Here is a 23,599-nt window from a genome sequence, read left to right as displayed (position 1 = left end):
GCTAAATTATTTCTTTTGATTTTACTATTTACAAACCATTTGTTCCGGCATTTACTTAGAAGTTATGAAAGAATAAAGAAACTCATATATAAGTCCCGCAAATTGCTATTGCGCTGGAACCATGTTTCATATTAGCATCGAAATGACATAATTTTGTCGTCATTTGACGTATATTTAAGTAAAAATATACCATCCGCCCGAAACTTCAGTCTCGTGCTGACGTAACTAAATGGCGACCACGCGCATTAGCAATTTGCAGGACTTATACCTACATACATACTTATAATATGAACTCTGAAAACATTACACTCCTTTTTTGGGCAGTCGTATAAAAATAGAATAATGTATATTCATTTGACTTGTCGTCAGGTCAAGTACAAACTAAAATAAGACTTGACCTCGACTCGGGCTCCGAGCGTGTACAACGGGACGGGAATCAAGTTACAGCGGTTGCGGACACCGCTGCTGCCATTTGACGCGTTGTCAAATTTCAAATAGGTACGTTCATCATCATCATCATCATGATCAACCCATCGCCGGCTCACTACAGAGCACGGGTCTCCTCTCAGAGTGAGAAGGGTTTGGCCATAGTCTACCACGCTGGCCATGTGCGGATTGGTAGACTTCACACACCTTTGAGAGCATTTTTATTTTATTTTTTTATTTTATTCAGATACAAGTTAGCCCTTGACTGCAATCTCACCTGGTGGTAAGTGATGATGCAGTCTAAGATGATAGCGGGCTAACCTGGAAGGGGTATGGCAGTTTTTATTAAACCCATACCCCTTTGGTTTCTACACGGCATCGTACCGGAACGCTAAATCGCTTGGCGGCACGTCTTTGCCGGTAGGGTGGTAACTAGCCACGGCCGAAGCTTCCCACCAGACCAGACCAGAAATTTAGAAATTTTAAAATTCCAAACCCCTGCCAGGAATCGAACCCGGGACCTCCCACTATTAAGACCACAGCGCTCACCACTGCGCCAGGGAGGTCGCATTATGGAGAACTCTCAGGTATGCAGGTTTCCTCACGATGTTTTCCTTCACCGTTAAAGCAAGTGACATTTAATTACTTAAAACGCACATAACTCCGAAAACTTAGAGGTGCGTGCCGGGGATCGAACCCCCGACCTCCGATTAGAAGGCGGACGTCCTAACCACTAGGCTATCACAGCTGTTCAATAGGTACATTAGAGGAACTGAAATAGCTAATTCTGACTACTTTGGCACAGTCACTAGATAACTAGTGGACTAAGGCGCAGTTTGAAATAAAAAGGCGAAAAATTGTTTGTTTCCTTTGTGGTACAATAAAAGATACATCAAGGCATGAGTAAATAATATCCGGCTCGGTGGAAAGCTTGGAACACAGCAGAGACGTAAGCTCTCTTTGCGTGTTCTATCGCCTCTATTAATGGAGAGTGTGCCGAAGAGTTGTTTGATCTCATTCCACCCTCCTTTTTCTACGACCGCACCGCACGCCACCGCAAACAATTCCACCCTCACCAACTGGGTTTCTGGAGCACTTCGACCACCCGTTGTGCCAGATCCTTTTTCCCACGCACATGCAAACTGTGGAATCAACTCCCTTCGGCGGTGTTACCATTAGAATACAACACGGGGATTCAAGTGATGGACCAACAAGTTCCTGAAAGGCCGGCAACGCATTAATGGTTCCTCTGGTACTTTTTTTGTGTTGTTTCGGATTGACTATGCTGCGTAGGCCCTACTGGCCGCTACAGCATCACCGGGGGGGTACTGGTACTCCAAATGTTCATGGGCGGCGGTAATCACTTAACATCAGGTGACCCGACCCGCCTACTCGTTTGCTCGCCATTTTTATTTTAAAAATAAAATAAAAATTGGCATCTTCTATGCAAGCGCGCTTTAAAGAATCCGATCCGATTTTATCTGATTTTTTTATAGCGCCATATATCTTGTATGTACAGTAGTGGTGTGCTAGGGTAACTTCTCGTATAAAGATCAAAATAATATTGCGTCTTCGATTCACGCACGATTTGAGAGTTGAGACTAGAATAGATAAAATAGTTGTCTAATACTAAAGTAACTTTAATTCTGGACATCTCTTATCAAATCTTTTTTCATTTCATCGCTTGAATGATCGCAAAAGTATGTAGGTATAATGAGTCATGAGTCATGGTTAATGAGGAAATAGGTTGCAGAAATCTGTGACTCGCAAAGTCTTCTCGCAAGAAGAGGCTATCGTAATCATGAAATATTGTTAATCATCAAGGATAAGGCTTTTGTTTGCAAAGAAGATTAAGAAGTTTAAATAGCTGTTTTAAGCTTTTAAATAAATAAATATTCTTTTATTCGGGACCATACAAACACAGTAGGTACACAGTACAAAACAATTTACAATTTAACCACACACCTATCTACAATATACTTAGATAGAATCAATAGGGTACTATTGACTTAAGTACTACTATTAACATTTGCGAGTAGGCTAATCAGTTGGGATTTGTGTCGTTTTGTCTTTTACGCTTTTGGTCTGACAATATTCCAAAGTTACTCAATTTAAAAAAAAACAAAATACTATAAAAAGTCAAACTCGTATTCCTTGCATTTCAAATTAATAATCCTAATTTAAATCCCAAAAAAACTACGTAACATGACATTATGGGTCGTTTTAAAAATAAAACCAAAAGATTGGCTGTTGACAAAATCTTCGAGGACCTGTATTTATTCTTTACAAAGGTTACCTACAGAGGCTATCTTATAATATCTTAAGCATACCTAGGTATATTATGTACATTATAATGACAAGGCGCAATTAATTTGCTTTATGAGTTAATTTTTAATGTTTTTGGCATGATAGTGCTGGATTACAATCGCATCGAACTGAAAACTCAAACTCAAATTATTTATTTAGTAGTAAAATTTTACGCTTACTGATGGTCAAAATTATTAATTTGTAATATGATATAGTGGTGATAATTAATACGTACTTAAAACTAAAGCTACGAGGGTCCCAAACGCGCCCAGGTCTGAGAAGAGCCCATAACAAACTTAGCCGGGTATTCTTTATATTATCACCACTTTACAAAATCACTTAAACATATTAGAACTAACACAAAGCTGTTAAGCAACTCATCCCCAAGCTTTCTTATCATTCAAATAATCCTTTACATTGTAATAGGATTTTTTAATAAGTTTACGTTTTATATGAAAACTTTGAACTTGTTGAGAGACATCTCCAATATGTCATCTGATGATACATAAGGCATATGACAGCTAAGACTAGCCATTTTATAACCTGATAATAAGTTAATAATTAACTTTATAGTTTAAATCATTCTATAGTATGCTTTGCAACGTCAACTGCAAACAGAATAGTGTGGCCTAATAGTTCTAAATTAGGTTTATCCTGTATGACGGAATCCAAATAATTTCTATACAAAATGGGTCATGTTTTTTAAGTGTGATATGAAATAGCATTGGCAAAACCTTCTTCTAGAAAACCCTTGGCGTAATGGTGAGCTGTGTTTCTTAGAGTGGGAAGTACCAAGTTCAGTTCCCGACAGGGACAATAGGTATTGGAATTTTTAATTTTTAGGTCTTCACTGGATTGGTTTGGTTTGGTTTTAGGCCGTGTCCGTGGCTAGTTCAATTCAAACTCTACCGGCAAAGACCGAATAGAGATATGGGTTAAATTAAATTATCATACGGCATATCTTTTCTATGTTAGTCCGCTTCCATCGGCAAAAAGGCATCTTTAAGAAAAAAAAGGTGGGCTATGCTAAAAATGGCAACGACTATTTTTGGGGTTTACACAGCATAGTCTAACGGCTGAAATCAATAAGAAATCTATCAATCGCAAAGCAAAAATGTCATTTTTGACAAAAATTTAATTAGTTAGGTCTTTTTTTGATTAATAACGACGTTGCTAAGTCACTTATCGACAGATACAGATAGATTGTTATTGATTTATTTCGATTTTCAGCCGATAAACAGCAATTTATTGTAACTTAGGACCAGGTGATCATCAAGGTCAAGTACAAAGTTATTAAATAATAAACATAAGTACTAATAATAATATTATTTGCCTTTGTATCCACGACCTTCGCGTAGGTAAACCGTTCGCACACAGACATTAATTTTACTTGGCGAGGAAAACAGCGTAGGACATTAATTTCTGCTTATATGACGTTTTTAACCACTGCATGTACCGCACATTATTATTATCCAATTTATAACTGAGGTAAAATACGTATATTGTTATTCAATTGCTCTGTCACGCGTTCACAATCTACTTTGAACTTTAAACGATGGACCATAGGGTTTTGAATCGGAAAAATGCGGCTGAAAGACGACTGCGAGAATTCAAATTGTCTTCGTGAGTAAACCCAATTTATTGCAAAACAGCGACGGAAACTCTGTATTGTTTTTCAGTCTGCATGTCGGTCAATGTCGATGGCTTTCGATTTCAAACTCGGCGGCCAAAAAAGCGTTAGATGCAGTAATCGTCCGATTCGGCCAATGCCACGCTGACCCGGCAACCGATCGATGTAAGAAGAATCATCCCGAAGTTTTTGATATTTTGACTTTCATCATCATCTTCAACCAATAGACGTCCACTGCTGTACATAGGTCTCTTGTAGGGACTTCCACAAGCCACGGTCTTGCGCCGTCTGGATCCAGCGGCTCCCTGCGACTCGTCTGATGTCGTCCGTCCACCTAGTGGAGGGGTCTTCCAACCGTGCGTCGCTCCGTCTTCCGGTGCGAGGTCGCCATTCCAGCACCTTGGGACCCCACGTCTATCGGTTGTACGAACTATAATTTTGACTTTAAGGCTTTATAAAAAGTGGTGGAAGCGCCGGGATAACTAACCCTTAAGTATAACGTGATGTGTTGTACAACTTACAAATTAAACGTTTTTATTTCTTTCTAAGTTATCTGTATGTTAAGTGGGTATAATGTAACATCTCGAGTTATCTAAATCTCAATTTACTCGTACATCTCATGAAATCCAACTATTGCAAGATTGCGATAAACGTTTGTCCAAATATTTGGGGTTTGCGTTGAATGCGTAGTTACATAGAGCAATGAGTAGTTACTACAAAGTACAAACACCTGAGTATCACTATTAATGCCATATTACACATTTATGACTGACTAGCTGATGCCTGCGACTTCGTTCGCGTGGAATTAGGTTTTTTAAAAATCCCGTGGGAACTCTTTGATTTTCCGGGATAAAAAGTAGCCTATGCCACTCTCCCGATCTGTATCTATAAGCATACACATGCAAAAAATCACGTCAATCCGTTGCACCGTTGCGACGTGATTGAAGGACAAACCAACAAACAAACACAATTTCGCATTTATAATAAGAGTACTGATTTATGACACAAGTCATAACTAGATGATATCCGCGACTTCGTCTGCGAGGATATACATAATATAGATATTTTCAAAGTCCCGCGGGAATCCTTTGATTTTCCGGGATAAGAGTAGTTTATTAGTATACTTATTAGGATGGATATCACGGATTTATCCAATGCCACACTGGCCGAACAATCGATCTAAAATAATCATCCCGAACGATTCCAACAATTGGGACAAACATTTGTCCAAACATTGGGGTCTTATATTCTTGGCAGATTACAGCAATACACCTGAATTTCACTAATGCCACATTAACACGGCTTTACTAAATAATTTGCTGAGTGTGTATTGGTGTCGCGCAAATGCCATGGTAATTGACCCGACACGGCGAGGTGCGGGTATTGTTTGTTTATGTGTTTGCACATACGCATACCTCGGCGATATGTTACAGGCAAAGTGAACAATCATTATTTGGGATTTTAATGATGCCCGGGAAATAGGAATTATTACGAAATCCGTAGGGTAAATTATAAAATCGTAAAACAAGCCACAGTTGAAATGACGACCACGACCAATTTTTCAAAGCTACGCCTAAGAAGTAAGAAGAAGAAAATTATAAAAGCATGGTTATTCACTATTTATGTCAGATGAAGGACGAAATAGCCAAAAAAGTATTGAGGGGATGTACAATCTAAATACGAAGTAAGATTGGTGATTTCATTACATTTCCCAATAGTCTTTTTAGCTATTTTCAAGATTTACCAAAAAACATTGAAGTTTTTGCTCAAAAATTAGTTACTACTAACTACACTAATAAAAATATTTTTCTCAATTAAAATTCATGGATATTATTTTCCCATATTACTTATTTGATTAAAGTATGCCGTGTCGAACCAGCATATATACTAAATCCAATATTAACTATGTAGAACAAAATAAGGAAGGGTAATGTTCAAGCCTTGCTAAAAAGAGGTGTGATGTGCCAGAATAATGTTGAGTAAGGTAGTACTATAAAGTAAATGTAAAACGTGAAACAATTCAAGTAACCAGTGGCCCTACCGCGGTTGTTTGACAGCTACAATGTCACGATCGCAATCATCTCTGATTGGTTAATGCTCGCTCACTATTGGCCACAATGCATTGTTGCAACAAGAATCGCACAAATTCAGCCAATCAGAACAATTGAGATTGTAATAATGATTGATGCAGGTTTTAGACAATCGCCCTACTGGACATTATTCGAATTTCCATTTTTAATTACTTGATTCATAGCATGCCTTGCCAAACGGAGTCTTGCTAAGCGAGTAGTGTAGAGCATAGAGTAAGGTAATGAATGATAAGGCAAATAGAAAACGTGACACTGGGTTACAACTTACAGTCTAAGCCTTATTAGTGTGAGTGTTTCACGTTTTGTGGAGCTTTGGAGAAATTTCTGGCTCATGTATTACGATATATCAACCAATAGGATAAACCCAATCCTTCTTACCGATTGGCTGAAATTCAGCTTTAGAAAGATCATGTTAAATTCCGCCAGTCGAGCCTGAAAAGATTTCAATAGACAGTTTTCAGCCATTGGCTAAAATGCACAGTAGCAGTAGCACAAGCAACCATAATATTATGTAAAGTCACAATTTGATTACTATTCTTGACATAATATTATATTCATAAAATGGTTGCTATACGCACTTATGATTGACGCACTTATACGCAGATATGATTATGATTTATCAAACACGCTGTATGGAATTCTCAGTATAACTGCCGCACTCAGAGTCGCTTAATCGTTACTTAAGTTTAGTTAAAATGAGACAGAACTATATCTCTCACATAAATCTGTCTCATTTTAACTCAATCTTAAGTAACGATTAGCGACTCTGAGTACGGCTGTTAAACTTTATCATCATAACTTTGGTACTAGGTTGGCAGAATCTATAAGTAGGTATAAGATCCATGACATAGAAGTATTAGCAGCTGATAGTAACGGAAATATCAATCTAACAATATCAATGATTGTGACTATGACATAGTAATCAATCGCATTTTTATACCCATACGGGACGTTCAACGATTTATACAGGTAATCATTTGCCCAGGCTATGTCTGGGTTGCCTCACGATAAAATATGCATAGAAATTAGGAACTGTCTGGGAGAGCTACCTTATTAATGAGTGAAAACTTAGCTGAAATCCATCCAGTACTTGAGGTTAGAGTAATACAAGAAAGTGAATGAAACAAATTACCCTGCAGTGCGCAAAGACCACGGAAGGAATCCAACGCGCAATTTACAGAATGTATGCCTTCATATGTCACAGTTCTTCTATTCTAACTTCTGGTAGCCGCAATGGATCCGCTTGAGACATGCGTCACGTGTTTAAGGCTGTTTATTATGTGTTGATAGTGATGGAATTAGAATTAGAGCAACTGATAACAGCGAAGGTCATTTCGCCGGATCATGAAAATTGCTTGTCAAATGTATTTGGCAAGGCAGTTGGTGAACGTGATTAAACATGGTACATGATAGGGGATTGGCGATTAACGTTTTTGAAAAGCTACATTCTATTTATGAAGAAATAGTGATGGCGTAGAGTTTGAAGAACTGATAACTTAAAATATCATTAAGCAGGGTCCCGAAAACTATTTGTCAAATGTTTTGGCAAGACAGTTTATTGTATATGGCACATGAAAGTTAGGGTTAGAAGACCGCGGGATGAAGTCAGTTTAGCACTTTTTGAGATTAATGGTTTGAATGAACCTGTCTTCAAATTATAAGTACCTACTATGAAATGATAGTGATAGCATTGAATTTCAGTAGATATGTGATATTGTAGTGAAGGTCAATCCGCCGGGTCGTGAAAATTGTTTGTCCAATGTTATGGCAAAACTGGCAAGGCAGTTGGTTGAACTTGGCATATAAATCATGAGTTGAGATGAGTATCTCCTTTCACCAAAGGTTGCCTGGTAGAGATTGCTTTGAGCAATAAGGCCGCCTTTGCATACAATTATTTTTTAGTTTCAGTTTCTTTATTTTTGTCATGTTATGTAATATTTTTTGTGTGCAATAAAGTATTTCTATCTATCTATCTATCTATCATGATAGAGGTGGTTTAGGTTACAGGGTGACAGGATAAAATCGTTCCTACATCTTTTCAAATTAGTGCTTTTAAACAGGCTGTATTTTAGTTACACGAGTAGTGATAGTGTTTACTGATGGTACAGAATTTGAGGACATGATAACAGCGAAGGTCTTTCCGCCGGATTGTGAAAATTGTTTGTCAAATGTTTTGTAAGGCAGTTGACAAAACCTGGCACCTCATAGAAGATCAGGTTAGAGGATGCCAGGATGAAATCTATAAATGCTTTTAAACAAGCTGTCTATTATTTATAAAGGAAAAGTGTGAGGCATTAGAATTTAAGCAACTGATAACAGCGAAGGTCATTCCACTGGGTCGTGAAAATGGTTTGTCAAATGCTCTGGGAAGGCAGTTGGTCGAACCTGGCACATGGTAGGGCGTCGGGTTGGAGGGCGGCAGCCAGTAGGCGGAGCTGATGGGCGGGTAGTTGGAGCCCGACCTGCCTGCAGTCTTGCTGCGGGTGGCGCCAGCCTCGCCGCGCATCCTGCACACTGCACACAAACACAGCACAGCACACACACTGTCACCACATCGCGCGTCTGCATTCAACCGCGGTCGCGACACAACTAACGTAATCTAAGTATACCGATAGGTGCGCGCGCGCTGACTAGCGATCACTCATTCTTCTGTGTGTCACCTCGAGTCCCCCCTGCCCGCTAATGAGTTCCAGTATGCACGTACCGAGTCTTCGTTTTTCAATTATCGGCGCATATGCCACTGTGTCCTATTTATGGGCGCTAGAAATTAGAATCGTGCTATGGCTCCTTGAAAACCGTTTCAGGGTCTTATACCGCAGGATAAAGAAGAGGTCCTTACAGTGTGCTTATAGGTACATAAATAGGACTCAAATTATTACAAAATAGTATGACATAAGTGTTTGTTAACCACACATACATACCTACTCTAATGTCAATTTACAGGACCGTAAAATGTTGTTTTAGGCACTGTGTGTTTGTGACATAATCCCATTCCCATTGCTCTACCTCTCTCATAGGCAGACGGAAGTTTTGTTATAAAGATTCAAGTTATGCCTAAACTACTCAAGTAAGGGTGTGTGGAAAAAGTATACTTTCAAATTATTTGTAAGGAATCTTACAAAAAAGTTCAAGTAGGTAAGTAGGTAGGTATTTTCAGTCAAAATTTATGCAGTAAAATTAGACAAAAAACTAACGGAAAAATTGTCTTTTACATTTGTAGCCGGTCATTTATATTGTAAAACTAGGTGATGTCAGCGACTTCGTACGCGTGAGTTTAGATTTTTAAAAATCCCGTGGGAGTTCTTTGATTTTCCGGGACAAAAAGTAGGTATTCTATGTCCTTCCCCGGGATGCAAGCTGTCTCTGTACCAAATTTCGTCAAAATCGGTTGAAATCCGGCCGTGAAAAGCTAGCAGACAGACACACTTTCGCATTTATAATATTAAGTATGGATAAATGACTGGCTAAAAATATGGCTATATCACATAACTAACACACAGTACCTACACACAACAAAATTGCTATATCACAAACACTACTTTTCTTTCCACTCGCAAATGAATCGTTAACAATTTAATAGCTTTTACACTTAGCAATAACAGTACACCTCTAAGTAGGTAACTACTGGGCCACGGCCGTCGAATTCCACCTACGAAGTGTCTGTGTCCCCCTACTGCTTAGTATTCGTAACGTGACGCTAAGTGTAGAAGCACACTAAGCCCAGACGAACGTGCCCGTGGGGCGAGCGGGTAAAGAGCGAACTTTGCTGTTTTATCGTAAAAATGTTTTAAAACATTTCAAATCTTCAAATATTTGTATGTTAAAGCTTTAAGAATTACGCGTAACCTAGTTGTAACAGCAGCAATTATTATCATCATCATTATCAACCGATAGAGTAGGTATAGACGTCCACAGCTGGATATAGGTCTCTTGTAGGGACTTCCACACGGCACAGTCATGCGCCGCCTGAATTCAGCCACTTCCTAAGTACCTGGAACTCGTTTGATGTCGTCTGTTCACCTAGTGGGGGGTCTTCCAACGCTGCGTTTTCCGGTTAGATGTCGCCGTTCTAGCACCTTGGGACCCCTAACGTCTATCTGTTTTTCAAACTACGAGTATTGCCACTTCAGCTTTGAGCTAGGTAGGTATGTCATCCGTTGAGCTATGCCGGTTCTCCTACGACCTCCCTGGCGCAGTGGTAAGTGCTGTGATCTTATTAGTGGGAGGTCCCGGGTTGGATTCCTGGCTTTGGATTTGAAATTTTATAATTTCTAAATTTCTGGTCTCGTCTATTGGGAGGCTTCGACTGGCGAAACCGTGCCGCCAAGCGATTTAGCGTTCCAGTACCATGCCGTGTAGAAACCAAAGGGCCTGGGTTTATTAAAAACTGCCATACCCCTTCCAGGTTAGTCCGCTTCCATATTAGACTGCATCGTCACTTACCACCAGGTGAGATTAATTAATTATTAAGCAAGGTCGAATAGTAAGTACAGTACGTGGCCGAAAGTAATGTGCATCGACCTTTAGAAGGAGATAACAGATTTTGTAGAGCGTTGTCCCTGTCGTTGACACCGACAAAACGTCATATAGGTATGAGTGACAGAGAATGCTCTACAAAGCCGAAATGTCATTCTAAAGGCCGATGTACATTACTTTCGGCCGAGTACTGTATTAACCATATACCCGCAGAAAATAATGAAAAGGACCGCTCTAACATTAGACCATACAACTTAACCATAGCTTAAACTGTGACTTAACCATAAAGTTTAACACATAAAGCTTACACCACACATCGACCGACACTCAAGCCAAGTAAGGACTGAGGGCGTGTCTGAAGATGCAACTTAGTGGGAACTTGGCGGAAACTTAGTGGGAACTTAGTACAGACTTGAGATATCGTCTACCTTGTTTTGACTAACTTTATTGTGGTCCAACTTTAAGTTATATGGCTTTAGACTTAAGAAAGCGCTTCCTTGGTTCATTGTGTTGTTTTATTTGTCCAACTATCGTCTAATCAGATAAGTTCTAACTAGCTAACTAAGTGTTTATAAGTTGTAACTTGTCGTGTGTTAAATTTTTTGTGTGTCGCTAAAAGAGAACAGATAATTATAAAAATTCACGTTATTTGAAAAACTCTGTCAAGTGCGAGTCGGACTCGGACGCGAAGGATTCCGTACTATCGTACAAGAAATAACACTTAACTTTTTTAATTTTCATGGGGCCCTTTTGATGTTTATTATTTGTTGTTATAGCGGCAATAGAAATACATATTCTGTGAAAATTTCAACATTCTGTGAAACTCACGTCACTTGTCAGAAATGACATTTGACATAGAACTACCTTGCATCTACTATGGCTTGAAGGACGCCATCTTGTATGCTGTAAACAATACCGAAAAACTTGAAATTACATTTTTATTTTAGCAAGTTATTTATAATGACGTTCTAACTTATTTTATTTTGAATGAAGTCTCTGTATTTTTCTCTTTTCACGGTATAGGGTACAAGAGTAAATTCAAGATGGACAGTCTCCTTTATTTTAAAACTCGCCAAACATAAAACATTCGTTCGGCGTATCTAGAATTTATAGTGTGGCCAGTTGATTTGCCGAATGCCGAACTTGAACTCCAATCATTTGCCAAACCCCGACAAGTAGAGCCGTATTATCTCTACGCACAATAACAAAACTTTGTCAGAAGTTACAGGCGTCTAAAACTGCAGATTTAGCTCCTTCCGCTGGAGATATCGCAAAACTTGTTTTGACTGAGTTGCGAGCGAGATTTGTCTACGTGTCTCTAATCTCTGTAACTCGGGATTTGTAGATTAACACCTTCCGAAGTGCCGCGTAAGCTTTGCAAGTGTTCAGCTTAATAGACATTAATTATTATGAAAGAACGAAATGCGGAGTTAACAATGTTTTTTATTTATTTACAAGCGTATGCTCGCGACTTCATCCGCGTGGACTACAAAAATTTCAAACCCCTATTTCACCCTTTAGGGGTTGAATTTTCAAAAATCTTTTCTTAGCGGATGCCTACGTCATTATAGCTATCTGCAATCTGCATGCCAAATTTTAGCCTAATCCGTCCAGTAGTTTGAGTTGTGCGTTGATAGATCAGTCAGTCAATCAGTCAGTCTAGGAGGAAAAGGTGACAAGGTGCCGTGAAAAGCTAGCAGATAGACAAACAGACAGATAGACAGGCAGACAGACAAACACACTTTCGTATTTAAAATAATATTATTATGGAAGTGTGGATTACTAGCTGATGCTTGCAACTTCGTTCGCGTAGATTTAGGTTTTTAAAATTCCCCTGAGAACTCTTGGATTTTCCGGGAAAAGTAGCCTATGTCACTCTTCAAGTCTTTAACTGTACCCATGCAAAAAAATCACGTCAATCCGTTGCACCTTTGCGATGTGATTGAAGGACAAACCAATGAACCAACAAACAAACACATTTGCATTTAAAATATGGGTAGTGATGGGTACAGGGTAGTGATTAATAAATCGAACGTGGGACCTCTTATGTTCATGGCAACGTACCTGTCAGAGAGATCGTCACTAAACGGATTTAGGCAAAGAAAAATTTAAAACAAAAATACATGAAAACACGCCATCGCATGTGTTTATGTAATTTGATACCTACCATACCAGCGAATGCATTCCGCTTGTGCTCTATCCTTATCACATTCATCGAAACAGAAAGAGAGCAATACAATGCTGTCATCAATAGCATTAAAAAGTCATTAATGTCCAATCGATAATGTCCATTGGTATCACGGTTATGTTACTTCGGTATTAATTAGATATTAATTATTTATTTTATACTAGCTGATCCCCGCGGCTTCGCCCGCGTAGATTTAGGTTTTTAAAGATCCCGTATAGCCTATGTCACTCAGGAATAATGTAGCTTTCTACTGGTGAAAGAATTTTTAAAATCGGTTCTGTAGTTCTAAAGATTACCCCCTACAAACAAACTTAACGACATTACCTCTTTATATAATAACAACGGGCCGTGCAGCAGAAATCGTAATATTTTAATTTCGCCATAACTTCAAAACCAAACGTCCAATTTTAATCATTCAAAGACCAAATATTATCTCCATAAACTGTTCTTAGTTATTTATTTTGATAAGGATTAATAGCATGAGTAAAATAAACGCGTTTAAATGTAGTCCAAAAAAAATTCAAGATTTTTAAATAAAAAAATGGTTGCTGTGCCTCACTCGACATAGATGGGTATAGTGTGTCGCGGACTTTTTTGTAGATATTTATAAGATCTACAATTAATTAGAACATTTTATGGTTCTATCTTTTATAGTTTAGGCAGCGTACGCAAAATAAGTAACTTTTCTGGTTGATTTTTTACACCTTGTGTCCGAAAAACCCAAATATCTTACGGAACCCTATTTTTTTCCAAAATAAAATATAGCCTATGTTACTCGTGGATAATGTAGCTTTCGAATGGTGAAAGAATTTTTAAAATCGGTCCAGTAGTTTTTGAGCCTATTCAGTACAAACAAACAAACAAACAAACAAAGTTTTCCTCTTTATAATATTAGTGTAGACGTACATATAAATGCATTAATTGCATTTAGATTATTTAAACATTTACATTCTAAATGTTTAAAGGTTTTGTTATAATGATTATTTCCATAATATTAGCTACTAGCGACCCGCCCCGGCTTCGCATGGGTGCAATGTAGATACTAATGTGGTGTCATTGAGGTGTCATTGCCTCGGAAACTCTCAAATGAGAGGATTTTTTTCCGACATATTCACATTATTTCAATTTCTCTAAGGATCTCTAATTTTTTGAGAATTAACCTATAGCTATAAACCTTCCTCTTGAATCACTCTATCTATTGGTGAAAACCGCATTAAAATCCGTTGCGTGGTTTAAAAGATCTACGCGTTCATACATACAGACAGCGGGAAGCGACTTTATTTTATACTATGTAAAGATTATCACTATCCATATAATAAATGTGAAAGTGTGTATGTTTTTTGATTTATTGATTTATTCGTTTGTTGTTTGTCCTTCAATCACGTCGCCACGGAGCAACAGATTGACTTGATTTTTTTTGCATGGCTATAGTTTAAGACCTGGAGAGTGACATAGGTTACTTTTTATCCCGGAAAATCAAAGAGTTCCCACGGGATTTTTAAAAACCTAAATTCACGCGTACGAAGTTGCGGGCAACAGCTAGTAACTCGATATTTTACACAAAGTGGGTAGATTTGTATGATAAACAAATAATGGTTAAGTTATACATTCTACTATTATATTAATTAGTGCTTAAATTACTTAGATGTAACAAGTATTGTGATAAGTTATTTCCTTTTGTAACAATACAGACAGGCATATACGCAAAAGCGAATAATCTCATTAAATAAAGATTTAAAAAATTCATTCTATTCAGTTTTTTATAAGAATCTAAAAACGTTATGAAACGTATTGAAATTAAGATAATACTTACCGCCGTACTCAGAGTCACTTAATCGTTACTTATGATTGAGTTAAAACGAGACAGATTTATGTGAGAGATATAGCTCTGTCTCGTGTAACTCAATCTTAAGTAACGATTATGCGACTCTATACAATTCGCAGGTACCTGTTTATTTTGTAGTGTACGTTAAACTTATTCTATACTTATGATTAAAACTTACCATTTCTGTTTTCACTGTCAGCCGGTTTCATCTGTATCGGATGGTGCATCTGTAACAAAAAATGTCTTATTAGTTTTTTAGCAATCTCTACATGCAATCATAAACACAAGGAACAACAAGTTTATTTCACTAAGACGGTGTTTCCCAAACATGGTCCGGTAATTTTTGAGCATTTCAAACAATATTTATATTTTTTACCATGTTATAATAATGTAAAAAGTGAATTAAAATTATAAAAAATTACATGGATATTCCCTATCGTGTAAAAAAACGTTTTCATAGTAATCGTAAACGGTAGCAAATTCTGGCCCTTTACTGGCTGCAATAACCGAATATACCTAATTAAATAAACCGAATATAAAGGCCAATAACTGTGCTGTAAAATTTTGCTGCTCATGGGTGAGAAAAGTCTACTTTATAGTTTATTATTTAAACTATGTAATAGACTTGAGTTATATACACTTTACGAGCAAAATCTATTGTAAAGTTATTTTTTTATATTTATCCCTAGGCTTTAAGCGCCGATCCCACAGTCAACGTTCTAGAGTTCTGTATTCCACACTAATTATTGATTAGTCTCTGTATACAACGAAGTAATTGACCGCAACTGTCAAACAAGACCGTTAGTTGTGAAATAGACGCCTTAGCATGGGCAAGATTTACGGCAATATTCATGGCCTGTTTACGAGTATCAAAATACTTTGAATAGTACGTAGTTCTAAACGGTACATTCCGGATAATATTTTCTGTTTGTCTGCAAACAAACGAAGCTATTTCGACTATTTGTAAACATACGAATCGAAATGTCGTCAGGCATAAACAAACTGTCAAAGGAAGTATATTAACACACCTAGTTTCTCCTTTCACCAAAGGCTGCCTGGTAGAGATTGCTGTGAGCAATAAGGCCGCCGCCTTTGCATACAATTATTTTTTAGTTTTAGTTTCTGTAATAGTTATGTAATATTTTTGTGTGCAATAAAGTATTACTATCTATCTATCTATCTATATTAAGTAGTATTTAGTTCTAATTACGTACTAATATGTTTCTACTTTCTAGGTCATCATCATCATCAACTCATGGCTGGCGCACTATTGAGAACGGGTCTCCTCTCAGAATAAAAAGGGTTTGGTCTACCATGCTTGCCACGTGTGCATTGGCAGGGTTCACACACTTTTGAGAACATTATGGAGAACTCTCAAACATGCAAATTTCCTCACGATGTTTTGCTTCACCGTTAAAGCAAGTGATACTTAAGACATATTATATTAACGCACATAAATCTGAAAAGTTACAGGGTATGCCCGAATAGAACCCTAGGACCTAGACCTCCAGATGAGGAGGCCGACACGTCTTACGTTTTTCTTTCTTTCTCCTTTGTCTAAGAAAGGATAGGATATTATTCTAAAATTCTACTCGACCGAAACCAAGGAGGGTCAGCTCAGCTAGTTATGAAAAAAATAATCATAATAGTTTTCCCAGAACACATAGTTAACAATGTAGCATGTCTCTGTAGTCGTCAGCGCCAGCGCATGTCAATTGGCACGAGTTTATTTCCACAGGCATCTGTCGCCGGGAGATGTATTGGCGACTGACATTTCATACAGTAGGTAGTGGTCCGACCGCCGGCGAAAAAACGACTGTACAGTGTGACCTAACCATATAAGTAATATCTATATAATAGCCCATACTATCGGCGATTTTCTCTCTCAAGAAACGCACAATAAAACATTCCGTGTAAACGAAAGACATGCATATATATCAAAAGTTGCTCTCTGACTGTTCACATTGCTGACGACGACTCGCTTTACTAGTATTGTCGCTGAGCGACGAGCTTTCAAAAATAAACTCGCTCAGCAATATTCTTGCAGCGATGCTTGCTCGCTTGAACACGTGTAACGCACGCGCAGGTTTACACACAATGATATTAGAAGAAAATAGGTAGATACGTTATACGCGGACCGCAAGTGGCACGTTAAAACTAAGCTAATTAGCAAACCTGAGCTCAGTCGCCCGCTGTCGTCGCGCTATCGATGACGTCGTTGATAGTAATGTGTATTTTGTTTTCGTCTCCCAAAACAACCGAAAATGCCGTCGTGTGTGATGAGATTCTGCACAAACTACACAAGCAAGGTTTCCAAAAGTCAAGGAATCACATTTCATTCGTAAGTAAAACTATTTCTTTTATATAATTCGTATTTTTCACTTATTTAACAATAACAAACTCGTGCACGTTCGTGTAAAATGCAACTCATTGCAATTTGTACCTTATGTCACATGCCATAAGTACGTATCAAGTTATCGTTGTACGTATTTTAAAGTTTCCGATCAAAGAATATAAAATAAACAGATAGGTCTCTTCTGAGTATTGACAATTCAAATAGTGTGCATATTTCCTGTTTTAGGGAAGGATAAATTAACTATGGTCTAACATCTTTTTACGGTCCACTGCTGGGTCTCTTCATACAATGAGGGAATTTTGGCTATGGGTATGTAGATTGTGTAATAGTAAATATTTTCAAAAATAAAAAATATTTTCATTTCACATTTTATTCCTTTACCTACCTTCCCGCGGCTTCGTCCGCGTAAAATTTAGTAATTTTATTTCGACTTCTTTTCCATGTATGGGAGCCCCCTTTATTTAATTTAATTTAATTTTTATTATTTTTATTATAGCGGCAATAGAAATACATTCTGTGAAAATTTCAACTGTCTACCTATTACGGCTTACGAGATACAGCCCGCTGACAGATGGACGTACAGACAGCGGAGGCTTAGTAATAGGGTCCCGTTGGCACCCCTTGGGCACGGAACCCTAAAAACGAGCGGAACCGCGGGAAAAAGCTAGTTCGTAATATTTTAAATACCACAGTATAAGGTTTTTATTTTACTATACAACTACAGTGTAGGCATAAATCGGCATTAGCCGAAAAGACTTTACTGTTTTTTTTTCTTTGGAGTTTCTAGTTTACCGTCTCGTTCCGTCTCTTTTACGCTCGCATTATTAGGCATATATCCGTCCTTCTTCCACTCTTCTGTGCAGGACGAGGTAGTGCAAAATATAACCGTCTCTTTTTCGTGCGCAACTGAAGCTGAGGTTATTAGTTCACCGTCCTTTACTCTCTGTTGTGTGAGGTTAAAATACTATCTATGCGTTTATGTGTGTTGAGTCTTTCGGCGCTGACGCAGCGTGCCATTAATAAACATCGAATTTGATATAAGTAACCTATCTACCTATTTTTCTTCTAATATCATTGTTTACACAGGACTGAGCGAGCGCGGGCAAATGGCGAGAGTAATCGCTCGTCGCAGTTGCATACTAGCTTAGCATAGCCCGGCGACAAAACTATCGAAACTACACACTCGCTCCCGCTGATCGCCTACTCGTTTAAGTGTCTAGTTCTACTCGTTTCTCGTTGATCGTCAGCGGTCGGACCACTGCCTTAGCTTCTTACTTTCCATTTCTGAATGGCGGATTCGTTTTCAGCTTTTGGTTGTAGCTTGTGTCTTTATTTTTGAGCGTTCAGCCTACCCACCTAACATATTGCTGGTGGTGGTGTTAGGTCGTCAACTCTCTCATGTAAGTGAATGAGAGAAAATTGAACACTTTCCTGGCGCAGTAGTATTTGCGATAATCTTATAAGTGAAAGGTCCCAGGAGTCGATTCCTGGAACAAGCAATTGGAGAATTTATATTTTGTAACGTGTCTCTGGGATGGTCTGGTGGCAGGCTTCGGTAGGGGCTAGTAACCACCCTTTAGCCTAGCCAACTAACTAAATCAACGAGTTAGCGTTCCAGTGAGATGTCATGTAGAAATCGATGAAGGATATGAGTTTAAAGTTAGACTGCATCATTGCCTACCATCAGGTGAGATCGCAGTCAAGTTCGCAAGGGATCGCAGTTGTATCAGAATAAAAAAAACTGTGTCCATGAGCACAAAACACCTTGTTAAAGTTGGTCTCAAAAGTTCGCCCAAACAGTAGGAACCCCGTGTATCTTGGGCACCAAGCCTATATTATGAATCAAATGATGATTTGGCAGTGTATATTTTTCGTAAATAAAATTAATATGAATTTTTCTAGGAAGTTATTAATGTTAATGTTTTGTGCTAAAATAAACTGGACGAATACCTACACAACAAACAGATTAATAAACTAAGCTGCAGGTTAATAAATTTATAAACTGTTTGAAAATGTTCCACAACAAAACTGAGTTATTTGTACAAAGTCGGCTATACAAAGCTGGTAATGCAGTTACGGTCGCCCGATATTGTTTACTGCAACTAATTTTTCATGTACGAACAATAGCGTGCATAGATTTTTAGGTTAATAGTAACAAAACTTCTATTTTTCGTTGCTCATACATACAATGTATAGGTACGATTTCATGGAATGGATTTAGGTTTTTAAAAATCCCGTGGGAATTCATTGATTTTCCGGGATAAAAAGTAGTCTATATGGCATCGATTCGGATGCTTTTCTTTAATCTAGAATAACTGCATCTTTTTCTTTTTAATATTGCTAGAAAAGGATGGAATATAAATTTTACATTTTATGTCACTCTTCCCAAGTCTTTATATATCATACCTTGCAAAAAATCATGCTCTGTTGCCGCGTGATGGAAGGACAAACCAATAAACCGACATAACACACTTTCGCCTTACTGTGGGTAAAGAACTAGAGACTAATATCACAACGAGAAAGTGTGTCTGTATGTCTGTTGCCTTTTTACTAACCAATTTTAATATTTGATGCAGAGATAGCTTGCATCTTGGAGATGGACAATAGGTATAGGCTCCGTAACCCAGAAAATTAAAGAGTTTTCCTGTGATTTTTAAAAACCTACCTATATTTTTTTTTGCCTCATTTTGTAGTTTTAGTGATTTAGTATTTTTCAACCCCGCAATGTAGGTATAGCGTGCAAAACTCGGGCCAATGCCCCACCTACGATGTGGCATAGACTCCGAGTGGCCAACTTCCTCAACGTTCGTTGACCTCTAGCGTCAGTCAGATGTTTTATTTGTAATAGGTATATCGTGAACATTTATACAAAATATAGGTTTTTTTTCTTTGTGGTGTCATATCACTCATATCTGTTATCATCAATACTATTACCTACTTCGTTTTTGCTAGCGTTCTGGTTACACCCTGTATACACCTCTGTCATTCTGTGATTAATGGGTGAAGTTATGACCCAATTAACAAACGACGCAAAGAGAGAATTAAATACCGGAAACCAGGAAGAAGATACTTACAAATCGCATATGAATCAGGCTTAAGGTCTCGCAAAGCCCTCATCTAATTACGTGAACAATCATCAATCACGCCGCAGCGGGACAAACACTGTACAAACTGGACAATTTGTCACGCCCCGTAATCAGAGTGGCCTCGAGAAGCGTTAAACCCGATGCGATGGGACTTTAATTAACAACAACTAAATAAAGTCTTTATAATTACAAAGTAGTTTGCTGCTTGCTAGATATATAAGCATTTACATACTTATTGGCAAAGGAGAGTGTTCGCTACTGGGATGGAGACCTCGTATCGGATGGAGAAACGTTGGAAAACAACCATTCCCTTGGTCCGACGACATAACCAAGTTAGAGGGAAAAACTTGGAGCAGGCTTGTCCAGTACTAGGAAGAATGGTGTGTACGTAAGAAGGCCTACAGGCCTTTGTTAGCCCTTATTCGTCCAACAGTAATGGACGAATAAGGGCTAACAAAGAAGAAGAACAAGAAAAGAGGGTGCGCCGAGTGGCGAACTTGCGCGAGCTACCTGTTTAGTCATTCAATTTCCTAAATCCAGAGCCTCAATAGCTCAACCGGTAAAGGAGTGGACTGAAAACCGAAAGATCGACGCGACGGTTCAAACCCCGCCCGTTGCACTATTGTCGTACCTACTCCTAGCACAAGCCTGACGCTTAGTTGGAGAGGAAAGGGGAATATTAGTCATTTAACATGGCTAATATTCTTTTGTAGAAAAAAAAATCGGGTGCTTTCTTGCAACTGCAAGAGTATGAACGATGTGTCGGTGATATCGGCGAGCGGTGCGAGCGACGCGCCTCGATGGCGAACATGTAAATACTAAATACAGGATTACAGTCTAGGTATAGGTATTTTAGCAGAATCAAATAGAAAAGCTACTGATTTTTAATTTTGAATATTTTTCAAGGGTTTTCGATTGCAAAAATGCGTTTTAAAAGCGGTAAAAGCTCTTACGAGCACAAAGAAACCAACACTGTTATAGTTTTTTTTTGTTGAATTAAATAAATGAAATGAAAGTGAAATCCAAATTGATGGATATTATATATTTTTTTTGATTGAGTGTAATTTTGGGGTTTCTAAGGATGCTGGTTATGAATGAGATACATTTACGCAAACCAGCTGTTATGATTCGACGGTAGGTTTTTGAAAAAAATCTCACCAAAATATCCACCTGACTCTTTCTCCCGTGAAAAAAATCAACAATTTTTTATTTTCTTTTAAGGAAATGATTACAGACAAGTCAACCAACCATTTTCTATTAATGAATTGTTTTCACGGCACTGAGATGTGTATTGTAATCTAACAACGCAATTTAAACGGCGATGTATCACGGTTGTATCAGTCTAATCTCGGAAACCCTTCCTCTAATTACAGACAGACAGACATCAATCACTGTGAAACATGCTGAAATTCATGTTCACACTGGCGAAGCAGACTTGCGACTTAAATGCTACCGGTCAGTGTAGACAAACAAATTACAACTTCCTCTAGGCCGCACCAACTTATTATAAAAGAAGTAAGAAAATGTAGAAAAAACCCGGTCAAGTGCGAGCCGGACTCGCACAGGAAGGGTTCCGTTTCATCGTACAAGAAATGACACTTTTTATTTTTTCGTGAAGTAACCACAAATTCACGGTTTTTTAATTATTTCCTGTATTAGTGTTACCTGCACTTAGCATAGACATTGCTATCTGCCAAATTTCATGAATCTAGGTCAACGGACTTGACAGACAGACATATAGGTTCCCTTTTTTCTGGAGATACGGAACACTAAAAATGAAAATTTATCCTTTTCTACGCCAGCATAGGCCTCTGATTTAATAAGAGTCAACAAAGATGGTCAGCCAAGGTCTTTAGAACTCAAAGCCGAAATCTTTAAATTGCGAAATAGGTCTCTAAAATAATAAAATTTTGATTTAGGTCTCTATAATTTTTAAAGATGAAATGGATTATGTACAAAATCCTTCATATCCTGAGAAAGAATCGTGCTCTGTAGGAAGCCGGCGGGTTGAAGGAGACGATGATGATGAAATAAAGTTATATGCAATAACAAAATATGAATGGTTATTATGAATTAAGGCTCATAACACATTGCGGTAGAGGCGAAGAGATAACGTTCATTTGCGATGCTAGACCCAAAAACATGTAAAATAAGGCGTCAGTATGGGCCCTACGTATGAGCAAAGGTGCATCCGAGCAATACGAAACCTGCACTGGACTGACGGCTGTCAGTCACATTTTAGGGACCTGCAGATATTGACATTTCCCTCGCTTTTTGTTTATGAGACAGCTGTTTTTGTACACGGCAACCTCGACTTATTTAAAAATATGAATAACAGGAGACACCCATTAAGATTGCGTGCACAATATTCGAAGACAGCGAAAATGCAAAAAAGCATAGTTCGTCTCGCAATTAATATTTATAACAAAGTATCAAATGAGATAAAGAAACTGCCCATGACTAGTTTTAAAACATCACTAAAGACATTTTTGATAAGCAAAGCTTATTATTCTATTAAGGAGTATCTTAATGAATCGAGCATAATTTAATGATTACTTAATTCACGATTTACTTTTATTTAATATACATGGGAACCCCATTACATTAACTTAAAATTTTGAATAATAACCTCATTTTAACTCAACATTGTTCTTATCCGACTATTTGACATTTTATTCTTATTTGACATATTTCATTACCAGACACATTTTTACCTTATTTTTAAAATATGTACGAGTAAGATTATCAGAACTCGATGCTAGGTATAACATAACATATTGCATGCTAATAGGCAGAATTTGGCTGTACCTTTTTGTTTTTGTAACATCTCAACTGTTTACCCATATTCGCAATAAAGAAATTTGTATTTGTATTTGTATTTGTATTTGCATCTGTGTAATTAGTTTGGTAAAAATAGTCACGACTCCAGCGGGTCATAAACGGGTATCGAGAAAAAAGGGTTCGTAATCTCATAGGTATGGATGCCAGGGGACGCACCGGAGCGTCGTTGGTGCTTAATAAGAATATTTCCGATTGCAAATTCCGATAGAGGACTGTGAACTATGATCTAGTTAGGTAATACCATAGAGCAGAAACAAAGAGGAGATGTTGTATTAAGATTTCCCTATGAAATATCGAGTGACATTTTGCGGGGTGAGGGGTTGTGGAACGCCGCCCACTTCTAAATTTTCCATCTGCGGGTTAGTAGCAAAACT

The 23,599-nt window shown here is 38.0% G+C and overlaps 1 protein-coding gene across 14 annotated transcripts in view; it reads right to left on the bottom strand.

The window, feature by feature from the left end:
- The window catches only part of LOC117984500 (CUGBP Elav-like family member 1), a 462,287-nt gene that overhangs the window by 89,000 nt on the left and 349,688 nt on the right, over positions 1–23,599 (bottom strand). For all 14 annotated transcript variants that reach the window (XM_069500135.1, XM_034971131.2, XM_069500137.1 and 11 more), the window contains one exon: positions 15,121–15,169. In XM_069500135.1, the coding sequence (XP_069356236.1) occupies positions 15,121–15,169 (49 nt within the window). The remainder of the gene's footprint in view (positions 1–15,120; positions 15,170–23,599) is intronic.

This window comes from Maniola hyperantus, chromosome 8 (genome assembly GCF_902806685.2).
Source record: "Maniola hyperantus chromosome 8, iAphHyp1.2, whole genome shotgun sequence".
In the NCBI taxonomy this organism is placed as follows: domain Eukaryota; kingdom Metazoa; phylum Arthropoda; class Insecta; order Lepidoptera; family Nymphalidae; genus Maniola; species Maniola hyperantus.
Note: the sequence above shows the minus strand (reverse complement) of the source record. Positions and strands in the feature narration are given on the sequence as shown.